Raw genomic sequence first — 17,866 nt, forward strand, 5'->3', positions numbered from 1 at the left:
GGGCTGAAGTCTTGTCCCAGGCATTTAATTCATCAGGAAGGTTTTTGCTTTGGTTCTCTGGATGGACATCAGATTACCTTGGGAAGGATGTCCATTTAATATTGGAATACTGCAGCAGTGATCAGTAGGACCTGTACTGTTACAGTATGTGCTTATACAGCTGTACTTTATTACCTGTTTTTGAGCAGTAAAAGCAAAGCCACATAAACAGTTCAGTTCTACAGATCATACCAGTGTTTATTGCAAGAGATGGAAACTTTCCTCCCAGTTAGGACACCCTGATGAATTAGCCAGTAACTATACATTGATTTGTGCTTAGTGCATCTCAGTGGGGGAGGTGTATACTTAGTACCATTGTTTTAGATTTTATGGCAGGCATTACAGCTTGATTTTTGTCCAGCCTTCATACCATGACACAGATGACTACATATTTTTCTAAGTCCTAGCAAGACCTGGCTAGTAGTGTTAAGGAGGAGTGTATGTTGCTTGAAATGGGAGCATAGCAGGTAGTAATGAAGAGACAGTGCTAGTCATAGAGATCAAGAACTTACATTGAGACTGGTGTGAAGTACACTGAGAGAGGCTGTAGGCTAAGAACTGCTTACTAGATCCACAGACTGGGGCATAGTGAACTGGTATCTGGCTGTAGTTTCTTTCCGGGAGTACTTTCTCTTATTTGCAGGATTTTTCTGACTAGGTAGCATGGGTATAGTCAGTCATGATCAAGTTAAACTTTCAAGTAGTTTACAGAAATGCTGTGACTTGCAGTGCCCAAGATATCTAGAGCTGTTTACATTAACATTTGCATATAAATCTGTATGTGTATCCCTTTGCAGACAGGAATACTGCCATAAAATGTTTTTGTGATTGCAGGTGTAAACTGCTAAAGTGAAGTTTACATTTCTGAAGTATGTAGGTGGCAGCATTTGGATCATTTAATGTTAAGTGAATGGTGAGCACTTAGAGGTTTGAGTACAAAATAGACATTTCTGACTTCTACTCGTCTGCCAGCCAGAAAACATTTATCATGTTTTAGCTCATCCTTTCAGGACCTTACCTCGTGCGAGTTCTGCAGTCCAGCCTGCTGTAAAAGAGTTTAGGCAGCAACCTAGTGTCTTGTTTAAGTAAAAGAAATAAAATTTGAGACAACTTTGCATTCAACTCTGTTTGCCTTGTAAGCAGAATACTGGTTTTCAAGGACTGTACTACCTTTATGATCAGTAACAATGACCACAAGGTAGAAGATGCTTGTGTAGAAGGATTTAAGTGAGACCAATGAGAAACTGCCTTTGTCTGGCACCATTGGCCCCAATTGTTTTTGCACATCTGTTGCTTTAGAGATTTCTAACTCCTTGTACTTGGATGTGTTTTAAGATCTGATTTGTACAGAGGATTGCATTTATGCAGGTAATGTGAAAAAAAAATGCTTACATCAATGGAGTAGATTTGTAGTGGTGTGTTTTAGACTAGATGTTTGCCTGCAATTTCTGTTGAATATGTAGTAGTTTTTACCAAGAATGGTCACAATCCAATCATTTTCCGTCACTATTCTGAGAGAAGTACATCATTAGTTACTTTAGAAATGGTTACAAATTTTGTATCAAGATAATGAGTATGCAGTTTGCATGCTGGTGCATAGCCATGTAACTTTGAGCCTGCATTTCTGTAGTTGATAGCAGATAATGAAAGTGTTTACCTTTTAACTCTATTTACTTAATAATCAAAACTTTTGAAATGCATCCATCATTTTGTAGAGCTCTTAGCTGTTCAGTAAACAAGCAGATGTGTAAGTTTTGACAAGAGTTTCTTTTCTTGCTTAAGAGTGAAGGTTTTCACCAAATCAGATGGAAGGGTTTGCATCCATCCAAAATCAGTGAATGTGGATGAATCTGACTTCACATACAGTTGGCTGATTTATCATCTGAAGATGAAAACTAGTAGTGTGAGTATCCACCGCAACATACAAATTTACTGAACATTTTTCTTTTCGTATTTGGAAGTCTTTATAACAGATTGCTTGCAATGAGTACTATTTCTTATTGCAGTTTTGAAACCATTTCCTTTACCGTTGTAAATCTTTTCTACGATATTAAAAAAGCCATAAATTCATAGTCTGTATTTTTAATGCATGTCATTCAAACTCTAGAGTTTTTCACGGAGGACTTCTAAGTGCATGTCCAGTGCTTTACACAGTAAAAAAGAACCCACTTTTCACCATTAAGTAACTAGTTGTATGTGAAGTATCATTTCGCTTATTTTTTTCCTTTTTTCTCAAAAGTGTCAGCCCCCTCTTCCATAAAGGCAGTTCATATTTCCTAATAGCTCAGAGTTACAAGACGATATGAGTCCTGCAGTTGCAAGAAATGAATTTTGCTTTGAAAATTTAAGCAGTAAGTTAAAAAGTTGTTAAACTTTTCCAGCATTTTTGCAGGAGGGCATGCCAACTGAAAGGGTTGTGACACCCCTATTATTCCCTTGCTTTTACTATAAATACTGTCTGTATACTATCTTTGTTGTTGTACCTTTAAACTAGAGAGAAAACTATGTTGACTTGAGATACTTCATGGTAATAGTCATTCCAAGGATCAGTAATATTATAAGGTACCCATTTTCATCATCCATCCATCTGCAACCCCTTTTTCACATTTTTTACACAGTCAAATAAGCTTTCCTTCGAAAAAAAAATGTTTTTATTTTTGTCAACATGTAACCTCTTTAGGCTGATGCTGCTATGCCAAAACATCTAGAAAGCATGAAGTCTGCATCTCTTGTGTTGTGCCAAAACATGACATCACATTGTGACCTCTCCGACATTTTATGTAATTAAATGTTTATGTAGATCACTGTCGCAGTCGCCACTTCAGGGAACTCTTCTGTGGGCTGAGGTCTGACTTCAGATCTGGGTACCTTTCCCCCCATGGTCAGATGTCACATTAACTCAGACATTTTCATGTCCCTGGTACATAACTGGCATCTTCCCTTAATGTCTTCAGTTGTTTCTTGACATATTTCTGAATGCTTGCAGAAGACGTCTTAAGTTTGTTGGTTCAGATCCATGAAAAAAGAATAGGGCAGGTAAAGATCCCACTGGGATCCCTACTCTCTAATATTTTCTACAGTTTGTGTTGTGGTTTATTAGAGGTTCTGTTAAATTTTGGAGGTCTTAATAGCCATGTCTAAATTATAGGTCATGTCCACTCCTAAAAAAGATACTAGGTGTGCTTTTATAGACTTCAGAATTTTCATTGTAAATGCATTCATTGCCTAGGTGTAATGCACAAACATGGTAAATGTTAGGCTTAAATCCCTGATAGATTTAATACCCACAAGGCAAGGTGCAAGGCCCTTCAGGCATACCTGATCAAGAAGAATCTGGCAACCATCTTAAGTAAATCCTCAGTGTCTGTAGAGTTGCAGAAATCTTGTGATGTGTACATCCACTTCAGAAGGAAAATACTGAAGTGAAAGCCCTAAGGAGATGTGGGAATCAGACCATACTCCTGGGGATCCTAGTATGAGATGGGTCAGCTCCACAGCGTTACTCAAGCAGTCCACTGTCCAATTGATCTGCATTAGCTAAGGCTTCTGGTGAAGCCTCTTTAGAAGTTACCATGTTGTAAGCCTGAAACTTGTCCCACCAGACTGAAGACTCACCAAGACAGCAGACAGTAGACATTAAATTGTTTCCTTGTGCCTTTTCTCAGAATTAGTTCCTACTTCTTTGTTTGTTACTTTTGTACTTTCCCTATGATTGCATGCAACAGCATCATCTTGTATCGGGATGGATTTGTATGTAGTCTTTGGAGACTAGAAGGATGCCAGATAATGTTTTTTCTTAAGAACAGCAGTCTGTATTCCTTCCTTAAAATGTGAAGCAACCATTTGTTTTGAGTGATCTCCTCCCAATGTTTTACAACAAGGTCTAAGTGACCCCTGTTCTTTTTGTGGGAACTAGTTGAGCAAGAGGGTATTGGTGGTGGTAGTAGATTGGGGTGGGATTCGGTGATGAGATGAGAAATAAACATGGATAAGTTGTAGCTTACCTTTCCCTGTCTGTGCCTCATCCTTGGAAGGTCCTCAAGTTTTCCCTATTGACCCGTTTTCCGTCTTTTCTTTTAGCAGCATTTTTATCCTTCTGGTGCGTTCCTTTTGTCTTGTATCTGTAGAAGGGTCAGCTTTTTGTATTGTAATTTCTGCTATATTTTGTAGTGAGAGTGCAATAACTGTTTTACAAAACTGCATTGTATTCCCTTTTTCCTCCAGTCTTTTAGATAACTGTTCTGATGAGGGTCCAAAGAGAAGCTCCTTCTATAGTGGGGTAGTAAGGAGCTTTGCTTTAACCTGGTATATTGAGGGTCAGTGTCCTCAATCAGACATTGCTTCCTCAAGAATAACCACATAACTGCTGCCCTGCAGGACACACCTACTGCATCACAGCAACATTTTTGGAGTGCTTGGTCACCTGAGGAATAAGGTTTAAATAGGAGTAGCATTTTTTCTTTTAGGTCATTGTGCCCTATCCCTTTCAGGGTTTTCCTGTAGGTGGGACAACAGCAGCATAGCTTGGTATTTCATGTGAGATTGGCAGTTAACAGCCCTGAAGTCCAGGGTAGCAGAGGTGTAAATTTTGTTCCCTAATCTGTCAAAAGTCTTGCTCTACTTGTTATCAGGATGTGCGTTCTAGGTTGAAGAGAGAGTTAATTTGCTGGAACATGGACACCACCGCTGGGTCTACGGTAGTTTAAAGGCATTTGAAGCAATTGGCAACCATATGAAAGTGTTTGGGTTCCTTGGGAGTGGGAGGTGGGGGATATGAATCTGTCTGGAAGGATGCGTTTGCAGAGTCCATCCTCCAAGGCCTCAATAACAGGGCAGATGCAGTCAAGGTTCAGAAATGCCCAGTGTTACCACTGCTTTACTGAACATATTCAAACGTAAATTTTCATGGATATTCCAAGGCTATTTAGTCTTATGACAGTTCACACCTTACCATCAACCTCACTCTGGCTGCACCTCTTTTCTTCAGGACCACCATACCTGTCAATCCTAGAAAAAAAATGTGCATACCCATTCAGTCTTTTAAATTGTTTAAAGGAAGATAGTGAATCACAGTGTTTTGCACATAAGGCAAGGTTACTCGAGTAGCTTGGAAGGTGCTGAATTATAAACCTGTCCCTCCATCATGTTTTATTTACCTGTTGGTGAAGATTTAGGTTCTTGGTTCAAGTTCAGATGGTATTGTTGGAGTAATAAAGATATGGGTAGTCCAATACAACTTGGTCTGTTGGGACACAATAAGTGAGACAGAAATCTTCACTCAGAAACCTTTAAGACACTGAATAAAGGGATAACGTTTCCAGCCTCTCTTGATTGGTTAGGGCACTTTGTTCTTTTTGGTGTTTTTTTTGGGGTTTTTTTTTCTAATTTTTCTAATTGTCTGCTATTTTAAGTGAGATACAGCCCAAGGGTATTATACTCCACAAATGGTCCGATCAGTGCTGAGTATATGGGAGTGGTTATCTCTCTAAACTTTGACTGTAATCTTTTTGCAGTTAGCTTTGCTAAATAAAAAGATTTCCTGACAGTATTTGTCCCATAATTGCTCAAAAGAGGGGGAATTAACAAATCAAGTTCATAGGTCCATAATTTTATTTTGAAGTGGTGTCTAGTCTGTAGAATATGATGAGGAAAGGGTTTGTCTGCCAAGTGATCTACACTTTTTAGGATTTATGTTGAGCCCATTTTTCATGCACCAAGTTTGCCAGAGAGACTTCATGCTGGAGGGTTTGGGTATCAGAGGGTGACTTAACAACCCTCAGTTTGTAGTCATCAGCAAACTGTTTGCTATAGGTATTGGGTCTTTGCATGGAGATTTGAGAAGTTAAGATTATTGTCTTACACTCTTATGAGACTACTGCAATTGGCACTGTGTGGGTTCTGTGTTTCCACCAGTCTGGTGTCCATATTACCATATATGGGTTGATGTTAGATTCTGTATGATGTTTGATTGGTGACTCTGCTGTAACCTCATCTTTTGCCCTGGATCCGTCTAGTGTAGCACCTACAGCCACTATGGACTGGTTGGTTAGCCACATCCTTTGCAGATGTTGGTGTCCCCTCAGTGGGCAAGGGACAGTCACTCTTGTCCATCTTGGGAATGGGAACAGGGCAGACTTCCCTGTTTTGTCAGAATATTGTACCCATCCCTGGGGAAGTTGTTGCAATTAATAACACTGTCGGTCCCATTTTTCTTGTCAAAAAGAAATGGAAAACTGCGCATGTATCTACTCCTCCTCAAATGTCCTTAGACAGGAGTAGTTTACTGGGTCTGGCTCAAGGTTTAATTCAGCCTATTAGTCCTTCTTGTACAGTAGATGTCCTTCTTTATCACTGTTACAATATTATTTACAATAAGGATCCCCTGCCAAGGGCAGTCCGATGTCCGTCCAGTATACCAAAGCCTTTTGGTTGTAAAGGGTACACCATACGTCACATGTATGCTCCCCATACATGGTGTAGGGCATAAAGGTAATGTCCAAATGTACCATCATCAGAACTTCTTTGTTGCCAGTCAGAACGCCATCTTTGATCATTGGTCTGAACACTCGCTTGTTTGTTGGTCCTACCGCTTTCAGATAACAGCCACATTGGCGGTTTTGATTTTATTTATCTTCCGTTTGCCTTGTAATCTGGTTGTTGGGTTTCATGTCATCCGGAAAGGGGAAATGCCAGTGTGGGAGACAGATTCCCCATAACGACCATCACAAGTAGTGTTTTTTCAGTTATGCACTTCACACCATACATTTTGCAAGATTTGTCAGTCCTTTGTCCCTAAGACATTGAGGTGTCATCTTTTTTCCCCTAGTACTTTATCTTGTAAACCAATGACTTAAACTGTTGGCCAAAGATACCATGGAGGATCTTTCTGGCCCAAGGACCAGCTATCTCTGAAGAAAAAGGCCAAGAAAGTTGGGTCTGATTCTTCTGCTGTACCTCTTCAAAGGTTTTGCAGACATTACCTCAGATTTACAGGGGAACCACGGCTGGTCAGTACTGAAGAGCCTAGGGGTGTTCCTCAAATTTTAGTTGGGGGAAGAAGTCCCGATGACTAATATTGAGTGCTGTCAGAGGTCTGAACCGCCAAATTTTTTTAGGCTGGCATCCCACTAAGAAAGCATCAGAAATTTCTCCTGCTCAAAGATCCTCAGAGTGAATGGCAGAACTTCACTCGAGGCTTGTTTAATGCCTTTATGCCTCTCAAGCCTCCACAGGGTGTCTCTGTTCCTGCTCCTCCCTGGTCTTCTACCCCTCTTAAGAGGCCTAGGGAGCAGGATTCTTCTGAGAAGGATGCTGCTTATTCTGGAGTCCATAGCTTATTCCTCCTAGTTCCTTTTCCACTTGACTATGGTTCTGAGGAAGAAGAATCTATCAGTCATGACTCTCCTTTTGATTTCATGTGGACATACTGTTTCTAGAATGTTGGATTTTTTTTTAAATGGGATTGCGCTCAAGTGTCTGTTTCTAAAAAGAGGTACTGTGACCTTTTGCCACTAGAGTCTCCTAGACCCTCAGCTCTTCCTCCAGTTCTTGCTGCCTTCCTGGATGCTTTTTCTACTGGTTCTTCCCCTTGCTCCCAAAACACCTGATAGATTTTATAAAGAGACCGAGGACTGCAAGTTTCTGTGTGTATGTCCCTCTGCTGAGCCCTCTGTGGTGTCTGTGGCTTCAGAAAAGCCTTCCGGTAAATTTCTGACATCTGATAAGGATAGCAGAACTATGGAGAGATTGGGTATACTTCTGCTATTTTGACATTTAGAGCTGTTAAGTATCAGACACATATAACTACATATATGCTTTGGCTCTTCTCTCTCAAGTCTGTCAGGCTGTTTCTGATATTCCTGATTCTGAGGGGAAGACCTCTGCGTCTTGCCTTGCTTGCGATCTCCTCCAAAGTGGTCCACCATTCCATTAGATGCAGTTATGATGTGGCTGATGCTTCATCTAGGTCTGCTGATTTTGGTTCTGTTTTGAGGGATTATTCTTGGCTTAGACTTCAGCCTTCACCTGATGATATCAAAACTGAACTGGTGGATGCTCTTTTGAACAATAAGTATTTGTTTGCTGCTACTGCAGAGTTAGTTTAAGTCCCTCCAAGAAAAAGGCAATGCCTTGCAGGAACCGAACAATATTTTTGTTACCTGTATGCCCAAGTTTCAGAGGAGTTATCCTAATAAACCTGCATTTGTAGACAGTCTTGCCCTTCTCTCAAAGGTAAGAAGGGTGGCATAAGGTCTCTCCCTGCTAATGCTACCCAAACACATTCTACTGAGAAGCCTCCTTTTCCTGACAAACCAGGTGCTGTCTGACTGTCCTGTTCTTAGTCACAGTCCTCTTTCTCTGCATCTTTCCCTGTCCCTTCCTACTTGGGTAAAGGTTACCCAAAATTTCCTGGGTTCCTTCCATAAGTTGCCATGGTTATTTCATGGTTTGGAAACCTCTTTGGACATTCCTCAGCCTCCTTACGGAACAACTGCCCTTGAGGTGCTTTAGGGCCTGCTGGGAACAGTTCAAGAAGTTCCATCTCCTTAGAGGAGGAAGGGGATCTCCAGAGAATGTTCTTGGTCCCCAGGAAAGAAGACATCTGGAGGACCTATACTGGATCTTTCTCAGCTAAACACCTTTTTAAAGGTCTGCTCCTTTCGGATGCTTTCCCTGCAATCCCTGTTTCCTTTGCTGCTACTTAAGGCTTTTCTGGTTTCCCTTGATCTCAAGGATGCTTCTCTACACACTCCTATTCATCCATTTTTCAAGAAATGTTTATGTTTTTCTGTTGCTTCCTGGCATTTTCAGTTCTTTGCTTTGTCCTTTGGCCTCTCTACTGCCCCAAGAGTCTTCACCAAATTCCTCACATCTGCGATTGCTTTCTGCAGGCTAAAGGGGATACAGGTCTTTTTCCTAACTGGACAACCTTATTCAGGCCTCCTCTCGATATCTTGTGTCAGCATCTGTACTTTACAATTTCTTCCTTACAAAGCCTGGGGTTTGCTGTAAATTTCCAGAAGTCATTCTTGACTCCTCCTCAGGTTCATGCTTTTCTGGGTTGCAGGATCCAGACTCATCAAATGTTTGTATCTCTGCCTCCTTCCAAGGCCTTAACTCTCATGCTTTCTTTCAATCCCTTCTTCCTCTGGCTTTAATCACAGCCAGAGAATTTATGAGGGCTCTGGTTACATGGCTTCCACCATTCCCATGCTCCCTCCAGCCCAGCTGTACATGAGGAAGCCTCAGTTCCTTGTAAAGTTAGTTTGTCTTCCACATTCTCATCCTTTAGAATTTCTAATCCCTCTGTTTCCATGCCTCAGGCTGGAACTTCTGTGGTGGATTCATCCATTGTCCCTCAACCCATGGCTTCCTTTTCAGCATTCAGTCCCCTCTCAGGAACTTTTCACAAATGCATTGGACATGGGTTAGGGGGCCTGCTTCAGCCTTCTGAAGATACAGGGCCTTTGGTCTTTCTGACAAAAGAAAGATCACATCACTGTCAAAGATGAGAGCTCTTCTGTTGGCTCTTAAGGCTTTTCATTCTCTCTTCTGAGGCCCATCAAGGTTCTTGCAGACAATACCACAGTGATGTGGTATGTCAGCAAGTAAGGGGGGGGCAAGGTCTCATCTCCTATGCATGTTAGCCCTTTAGGTTTGGGAGCTGGCTATTCAGTATCAGGTGACACTTCAGGCAGTTTACACTCTGTCAGATCAGAACACAGTGGCAGATTCTCTGAGCAGGTCTGTAACACAGTCCCAAGAGTGCATGCTTCACAGGGATGTGTTTCTCGACATTGTCCACCAGCGGGGTACTCTTCCAGTAGATCTGTTTGATTACAATATGAACAGACAACTTCCTCTGTTTTGTGCCAGAGTCCAGTGTCCTCCTGCCTGGAAGGGTGGGTGCCCTCTCTTCTCTTGGGAGAGGATGTTTCTTTATGCCTTTTCCCCCCTTCCTCTCATTCAAAAAGTCCTGTTCAAGATAAAACGGGATGCTCCCAAAATCTTGCTGATGCCTCCCTTTTGGCCCAGACAGCATTGGTTCCCCCCTCTTTTGCATCTTGCCAAGGACAATCATCACGTTATCTCACAAGGTGGACCTACTCACACAAGACAAGGGACTTTCATCCACCCACACCTGTCCACTCTTCAGTTGACATTGTGGGTGATAGGGTTTTGATACCCTACAGACACCTTTTTTTTCTGAGGACTTGCTTCAGGTCCTGCAGGAAGCCCACTATTAGGAAATCCTACTTATTTGAATGGAAGAGGTTTTCTGTTTGTTGTTTCTCGTGACCTGCATCCACTTACTCTGGGTGTTCCTTTGATTCTCTTATTTGTGTGAATTGCTCAATGCTGTGTTGGCATATTTTTCTGTTAAGGCCCACCTATCCGCTATCTCTGCTTGTCTGCCTTTGACTCCCCCTTTAGCCTCTTAATTTGAGGCCAGACAGTTTCTTTAAGGTGTCCTTCATTCCTGGAACCTTAAGTTTATTTTAGAAAAATTAATTCAGTGTCCTTTTGAGCCTGCTACTTCAACTGCCTTGCAGCATTGTTCCTGGAAGACTGTTCTTTTGGCCCTTGTCTGTGCTGCAAGCCCTTATGGCTGTTAACTCCTTTCTTAATTTTCCATAAGGACAGGGTGTCCTTTTTACTAATCCTTTTATGCCCAAGGTGGTTAATGACTGTGCTCTTAATCAGTCTGTTCATTTGCCCACTTTTTTTTTCCCTTTTCTAGTCTGATAGTGAGAAGATTTTGCATGTCTTGGATATTATTTAGATAAGACTAAAAAACAACTAAGTTATCATTTAGATAAGACTAAAGCTTTTTGTAAACTGAACAGCTTTTTATTTCTTTTCATCCTAGGTCTTTGGGGTTGGCTGTTTCTAAGCAAACCACATCCTCTTGGATTTCTAAAGCCATTTCTTTTTGCTGTTTTCATGGGAAGAGCTTTCCTCCTATTAAGTATCATTCTGCAAGGGCTTTGGCTTCTTCTGGTGCTTTTTTTTCAAGGATGTGGATACTAATTATATTCTTGAGACAGCTACCTGGATTTCTGTGCATACTTTTCCAAGCACCATACGTTGGGTGTGATCTCTAGGGCCAGAGCTGGCTTTGCCAGGGCCATACTCCATGGCTTCCTAGAGGGCTCTTTTGTCCCTTCCTCCTCCCAGTCTTCTTCCTGAGCTACTGTACTCTCTATTGTAAGGAATATTGCAACAGTGATATGGAAGGACATAGTACAGTTGTGTAAAATCTTAGCATAACAGTAGATGCCCTTCTCTTCACTGTTGCAGTATTCTCTCCTCCCTCCTCCCCCTGCTCCTTTTTTCTTCTAGATGTGCTTGTTACCTACTTTTATCCTTGGATTGTTGTTCCTTCTTCTTTCGGCTTTTCCTGATTAGGGGTTGCCACAGCGGATCACCTGTTTCCATTTCTTCCTGTCCTCTGCATCTTGCTGTCACACCAACCACCTACATGTTCTCTCTAACCGCATCCATAAACCTTATATTAGGCCTTCCTCTTCCTCTTAACTGGCAGCTTCGTCCTTAGCATCCTTTTCCCAATATACCCAGCATCCCTCCTCAGCACATGTTCAAACCAATGCAATCTCGCCTCTCTGGCTTTGTCTCCAAACTGTCCAACCTGGGCTGACCCTCTAATATACTTATGAGTAATCCTGTCTACCCTCTTCACACCCAGTGCTAATCTTAACATCTTTAACTCTGCCACATCCAGCTCTGACTCCTGCCTTTTTGTCAATGCCACTGTCTCCAACCCATATAACATAGCTGGTCTCACTACCCTTTTGTAGACCTTCCCTTTCACTCTTACTGGTACTCTGCTGTCCCCAATCACTCCTGACACTCCACCCTGACTGTACTCTCTTCTTCACCTCTCTTCCACACTCGCCATTACTCTGAATTGTTGATCCCAAGTATTTAAACTCATCCACCTTTGCCAACTCTACTCCCTGCATCCTCACCATTCCTCTATCCTCCCTTTTATTCACACACATATATTCCATCTTAGTCTGGCTGACCTTCATTCCTCTCCTCTCTAGAGCATATCTCCACCTCTCCAGGGTCTCCTCAACTTGTTCCCTACTCTCACTACATATCACAATGTCAAGGGACTCCTGTCTGGTCTTGTCTGTCAACCTGTCCATCACCAGTGCAAATAAGAAAGGGCTCAGAGCTGATCCTTGATGTAATCCCACCTCCACCTTAAACGCATCTGTCACTCCCACTGCAGATCTCACTGCTGTCACACTACCCTTGTGCATATCCTGTGCCACTCTTACATACTTATCTGCCACTCCCGACTTCCTAATACAATACCACAACTCCTCTCTAGGCGCCCTGTCATATGCTTTCTCTAAGTCCACAACGACACAATACTGGGGCTTTTTCAGTTCTGAGAAGGGTACATCCAGATGTCGTTTTTATGCCCTACGCCAAGCAGAGGCAGCATGTGTGTGACATACAGTGTACCCTTTACAGTCAAAAGGCTTTGGTTTCCTGGCCGGACATCAGGCTGCCCATGGCAAGGGATCTCTGTTGTAAAGAGTATTGCAACAGTGAAGAGAAGGACATCTGCTGTTATGGTAAGATTTTACACAACTGTATCTTTCTGGTTAAAGAAAGAGGGCTACAGCCTTTCCTGAAAAGATTAAAAATTCTGAATCTGGACAAGAGTATGAAGGGGCACGGACACAGGTTTTTCTCCTCAGATATCTGATTTAGAAGTGGACTAGAGCTCATTTTGGACTCACCCTGTTAGAGGTTCCTTTTTTGTGACTGTTTATAGAATGTGCCCATGTTTTTAGTGGGGGAACACAGATGACTCTCAGTCCCTCAGAGAATACTATAGCTGTTTCAGAAAGAATTTCAAGTACCTGCACCCATTCCTCCAGTTCTGACAACTTTGAAGGATGTGTGTCTTAGGGCCTGCAATTTTCCTGACAGCTAGATACCCCTAAAAAGTCAAGCAGGATGTATGAAGTTCCTCGGTGTTAAGTTTTTATACACTTTTCGCAAAACTGAACCAGCAGCTGTAGATTTAGTTAATCCCTCTGCTGCTAAACTCTTAGCTGATTCCAGTTGAGAAGATTATGTACTTCAGCAACTTTGATTTTTTTCAGGATTTTGAATTGTCACACTCTCATGTTAAGGTTTGTTCTCACTAATTATTTTATCTGCAGATTCTTCTGAGGAAAAGTCTGCTTTAAATTTAATTTCTTCTGTTTCCGTCACTACTCATTGTATACAGTGCATGTATGACTGTTGATATTTCTTCCAGGGGCTATGAGCAGTACTGCTTTTTTGAAGAGGTTTACATGGCTGCGTGCTCAGAACTTTCCAGGTGATAAAAATGAGATTTTAAATTCTCCTTTGGACAGAGATTTAGTTTCTCTCCCTTCTGCTTCAAAGTTGACCAAAAAAGTGTGATGAATAGGTAAGTTGATACAGGGAATCAAGATTTTTCAGCCTTCATTTTCCAAATTTTTTGAGGGATTTTCTTAACTCTTCATCCAATTTTGGTAAGCAACAAAATACAGACTTAACAAAGTACAGGTAAACAAATATTTATGAAAAAGTGAGGAGGAGGTTCCAAGAAAAATCCTGGATCTGGACTCTCCCAAAACTGACAGTCCAATAAGTCAGAATCGCTATTTAAGAGACTGTCCTCCCACACTGGCAGCCCCTTTTTTTCTTCCAGAAAGTCTGAAACTGCACTTTATTTTTATTTATTTATTTTTTTGCAACAGATATTTTCAGACAAATGGGTTCTGAAGATCATTCATCAAGATTACAGATTGCAGTGGGAATAACTTCTTTCCAGGAGATAATTCCTTGTCCTCCAGACCAAGCTCTGTTTCTTCATTTCTTCATCACATGCTGTCCCAGGGTTTGATAGAACCAGTTTCCCCTTACCAAGTGGGAAAGGGGTTTTATTCAAGGATATTTTTATAGTGCAAAAGAAATAAAATGCTTGGAGACCAGTTCTGGATCTTTTTCCTAGACCTGTTTCTGATGGTGCCAAATTTCAGAATGTCACTTCACAACCTTCTATCTCTTCTTACTCCCTCAAGTTTCCTTGTAACATTAAATTTAAAAGATGCTTATTTTCATTCATATTTGGCCAGACTTCAGGCATTTCTTAAGATTTTGTGCGTCTGGTTTAAGTTACGAGTTTTCTGTCTTGCCGTTTGGACTGTCCACTGCAACAAGTGTGTTTGCAAAATGTCTAGCTGCAGTTTTAGCTCATTGCAGGCTAGAGGGTATCCACATTTTTTTTTCAAATGTAGACTGCTTGCTTATCTTTCCAGTGTCTCTCTAAAAGTGCCAGAAGTCTCTGTCTCAGGTGAGAGGTCTCTTGCACAAGCTGGGATTCCAAAAGAACATTCAAAAGTCTTGCGTAACTGGCAGGTTTGTATTTCTTGGATGTCGACGAGACATTGCAGTTCAAAGAGCTTTTCTGCCACATCAAAATATAGAACTATATCTAGATTTGTTCCTAAGGTCTTCCACTCAAACTTCTGTCACAGCAAGGGAATGCTTCAGGATTTTGGGTCGCATGACACCTGTGATTCTCATGTGGAGTTTTGCCAGGGATATCATGAGAATCATAGATGTTATGAGTCCCAAAATCAGGAGTACTAGCCATGTTAGCTTGGAGTATAGCATCACAGCACAGTCTCTCACAGTACATGCATCCTACATTCCATCAGAGCAAATTTGTGTGGCACACAAGTTGAGCAGGACAAGGGCAAACCCTCATGAATGAAAATTAAATCAGGGGGTCTTCCAAGATTTAGGAAGTTCCTGCCTCCTTTCTGAACAATCAGCTGTCAAGATTCTACTCCAGGAGTTGATGCAAAAAGGCCTGGAAGACCAATGCTTTTTCTTTTCCTTGGACAAGAATGTTCTTGTATGATTTTCCACCCTTTCCACTAATATCTAGGGTGCTTCTGAAGATTTATAAGGAATCCTCCAAAATCATTGTGGTGACTCCTTCATGGTTCTTCCTTCTTTCGAAAATGGCCAGGGTCAATTACCACAAGCTTCTTCACAGACTGGATGTACTCTCACAAAAACTGGTGCATTTGATGCACACCATCATCAATCAACTTCAGTTGATGCTAGGGTCCGAATTCCCTTTTGGGAACCTTTTCACTGAGGATGTGCAGGAGGTACAAATGTAGGCAAGAAAGCCTGCTACTAGAAAATAATATATTAGCATATGGAAAAGGTGTTCTAGTTGATGCCAATAACATAACCAGCACCCATTCAGTGTTATTTGCTGTCTGGTTTTACAATATTTCTGAGTTGTTATTATATGGCCTTTCTTACTCCTCTGTCAAGGTTTATTTATTGGCCATTTCAGCATGTCTGCGCATAGATCCTCCTCTTTCATTGCATTCTTGTGTCAAAAGGTTTTTGAAAGTGGGTTTTACATGAGACTTCCAAGAAAACCAGTGACCACTCCTTGGGATGGGGTTTTAATTTTGTGTTAGGAATGCTAACATATACACCATTTGAACCAGCTAACCTGGCTAACTTGAGGTTCTTAACATGAAGGCAGTATTCTGATTGTTCTGACTTCTGCAAGAAGGGTATCAGAGTTGCAAGCTCTTATGGTGAGTCCGTCCTGTCTTAGTTTCCTCAGGGACAGGGTTTCTGTAAAATATAAAGCCAAGCCCCTGGTAGAGTGCCCTTGACCCTGCCTGGAATAGTCCTGTTATGGTGAGCATAACAGAAGATAATAGCATTAGACAACCATTTGAAAATGGTCTGTTTTGACACAAGTTGTCTTTTCTTACCTTCACAAGAAATAAACAATTGATTTGAAGATCTTCTGTCAAGATAGTTTGAGTTGTCTGTAAACAAGACCATCCCCAGGAACACAATATTGTGTGAAGGAGTCAAGAAAGACACATTTTCTCTTGGAATTCCAGCTTGTGCACCCAAGAGAGAAATTCCTGACACTTTGAAAATGACTTTGCAAAGACAAGCAAGTTGTCTAAATATGGAAAAATGTTGATACCCTGTAGCCTGAAATCTGTTGTAACAGGAGCAAGACACTTTCTGAACACACTTGGTGCAGTCAAAAGTCCAAATGGTAAGACAGAAATGATGTGATCCAGACACACAACCTTAAGAAACATCTGAAGCCTGGATGAAAAGGGATGTGATAAGCATCTTTTAAATTTAAAAAAAAGTAAAATTCACCAGGTAGCTCAGACAAGATCCACAATCTTTAGCATAAAAACTTTTTATTTGCTTTCGTCAAAAAGACTTCCTCAGAACAAGTACTCAGTGCAATCAAACCACTTTTTTATAACACTGAGACATTAACAAATTAATCAATTAAGAAACAACCAATAAAATTTAAGACTTTTAATACTCATTTAAAAAAAAAACTTAGTTTATTTTCTTTTTCCTGCTCTTAAAGGTGTATATATTGCACACAATAGTGATCACAACTTTAATCTTTGCCCTTTTAAAAACATTGTCTTAAAGAAAAATTATATAAGTAATGCTTTATGCAGACATAAAGTGAATTGTTCTGAAAATAAAAAATGTTATTTGCTGTTCTGGAACAAATTCCCAAAGATTTAAGGGGTGGTGATTATAGAAATAAAGTAGAGCAAAGAGAATGTGGTAGTTAAAATTGAAAGCAGATACATTTCAGGGTTAAATGACTCTATAAATATAAAGTGTTTTTAAAAGGGCAATGATTAAAGTTGTGACCTGGCAAGGCTGTCACCCTTTATAGCCCTGACGACCTGACGTCAGCCACGGTCTCTCAACAGCTGACGCAGGAGGGAAATCCTTTACTCTGGTATTCAGGCCGGCCGAGGGCTACCCAGCAGGGATAACCCACAAGTGATGACTGCAACGGTGAATACACTCGAACATCTACATTTATGGTAAGTGTACACAACTGTACTTTTTCTGCTTGTGCTATGTATAAGAGCCTTAACTGTGTTGCTCTAAAATACCTCCTCAAATTGGGTAGTCCTCGTCCACCGTGTTCTATTGGTAGAATCAGCTTATCCCACTTGACCCTTGCTGTCTTTCCTTCCCAGATAAAATCCTTCAACTCTTTTTTAATTGTTATCCACAACTTCTCCAGTTGATAAAAGTATGCCTGATCTGTGTACAAGACTAAAGGGACTAAAAACATTTTAATGGGTTGTATCTTAGTATTCCTATCCATATAAGAAAACTTCCAGTTTCTAAATTTTTGTATCATCATCTGTTTAGTATCTTCCCACATATCCTTAGCTGCCACCACAGATTAGTTACTAATCCATACTCCTAAATACTTCATTTTATCATGTCCCCATAAATATGGATATTGTTGGAAAAATGAGGGTGTGGGTATATAATTTACCGCTATTGTCTTTGTTTTAGCTTCATTAATTTTGTATCCCGAGAAGATTTGAAACTGTCTTAAAATGTTCCACAACACTGTAACGTCTTTCTGGTTTTGTCATGTGTAAAATATCATCTGCAAATAGAGCCAGCTTTTCCTGACTACCTTACCAATTATTGAATTTCTGAGCCCCTTATTTTGTGTGCCAATGGTTCTAAATATAATACAAACAACAAAGGGGAAAGTGGACAAGAGGACCCCACCCACTTTAATTTGTGCCTCCTATCCCTCACATATTCTTCTGATCAACCTTATAAATGTATCAGGGAAAGCTTCCTTTGCCCTGCTCATGAAGTCCCAGTCTACTCTATCAAATACGTTTTCTGCATCAAGACCCACCAATAAAAGTTGTACTTTCTTACATTCTGCTTCTGTCTA

At 40.9% G+C, this 17,866-nt stretch overlaps 1 protein-coding gene across 1 annotated transcript in view; it reads left to right on the forward strand.

Moving 5' to 3' along the window:
- Window positions 1–17,866, forward strand: part of DHX36 (DEAH-box helicase 36) — a gene marked incomplete in the record, with an annotated part of 1,900,459 nt that overhangs the window by 1,636,520 nt on the left and 246,073 nt on the right. Inside the window, 1 exon segment of the mRNA XM_044070516.1 lies at window positions 1,822–1,942. Coding sequence (XP_043926451.1) covers window positions 1,822–1,942 — 121 coding nt within the window.

This window comes from Protopterus annectens, chromosome 4.part1 (assembly GCF_019279795.1).
Source record: "Protopterus annectens isolate FY-2018-M chromosome 4.part1, PAN1.0, whole genome shotgun sequence".
NCBI classification, from domain to species: Eukaryota; Metazoa; Chordata; order Ceratodontiformes; family Protopteridae; genus Protopterus; species Protopterus annectens.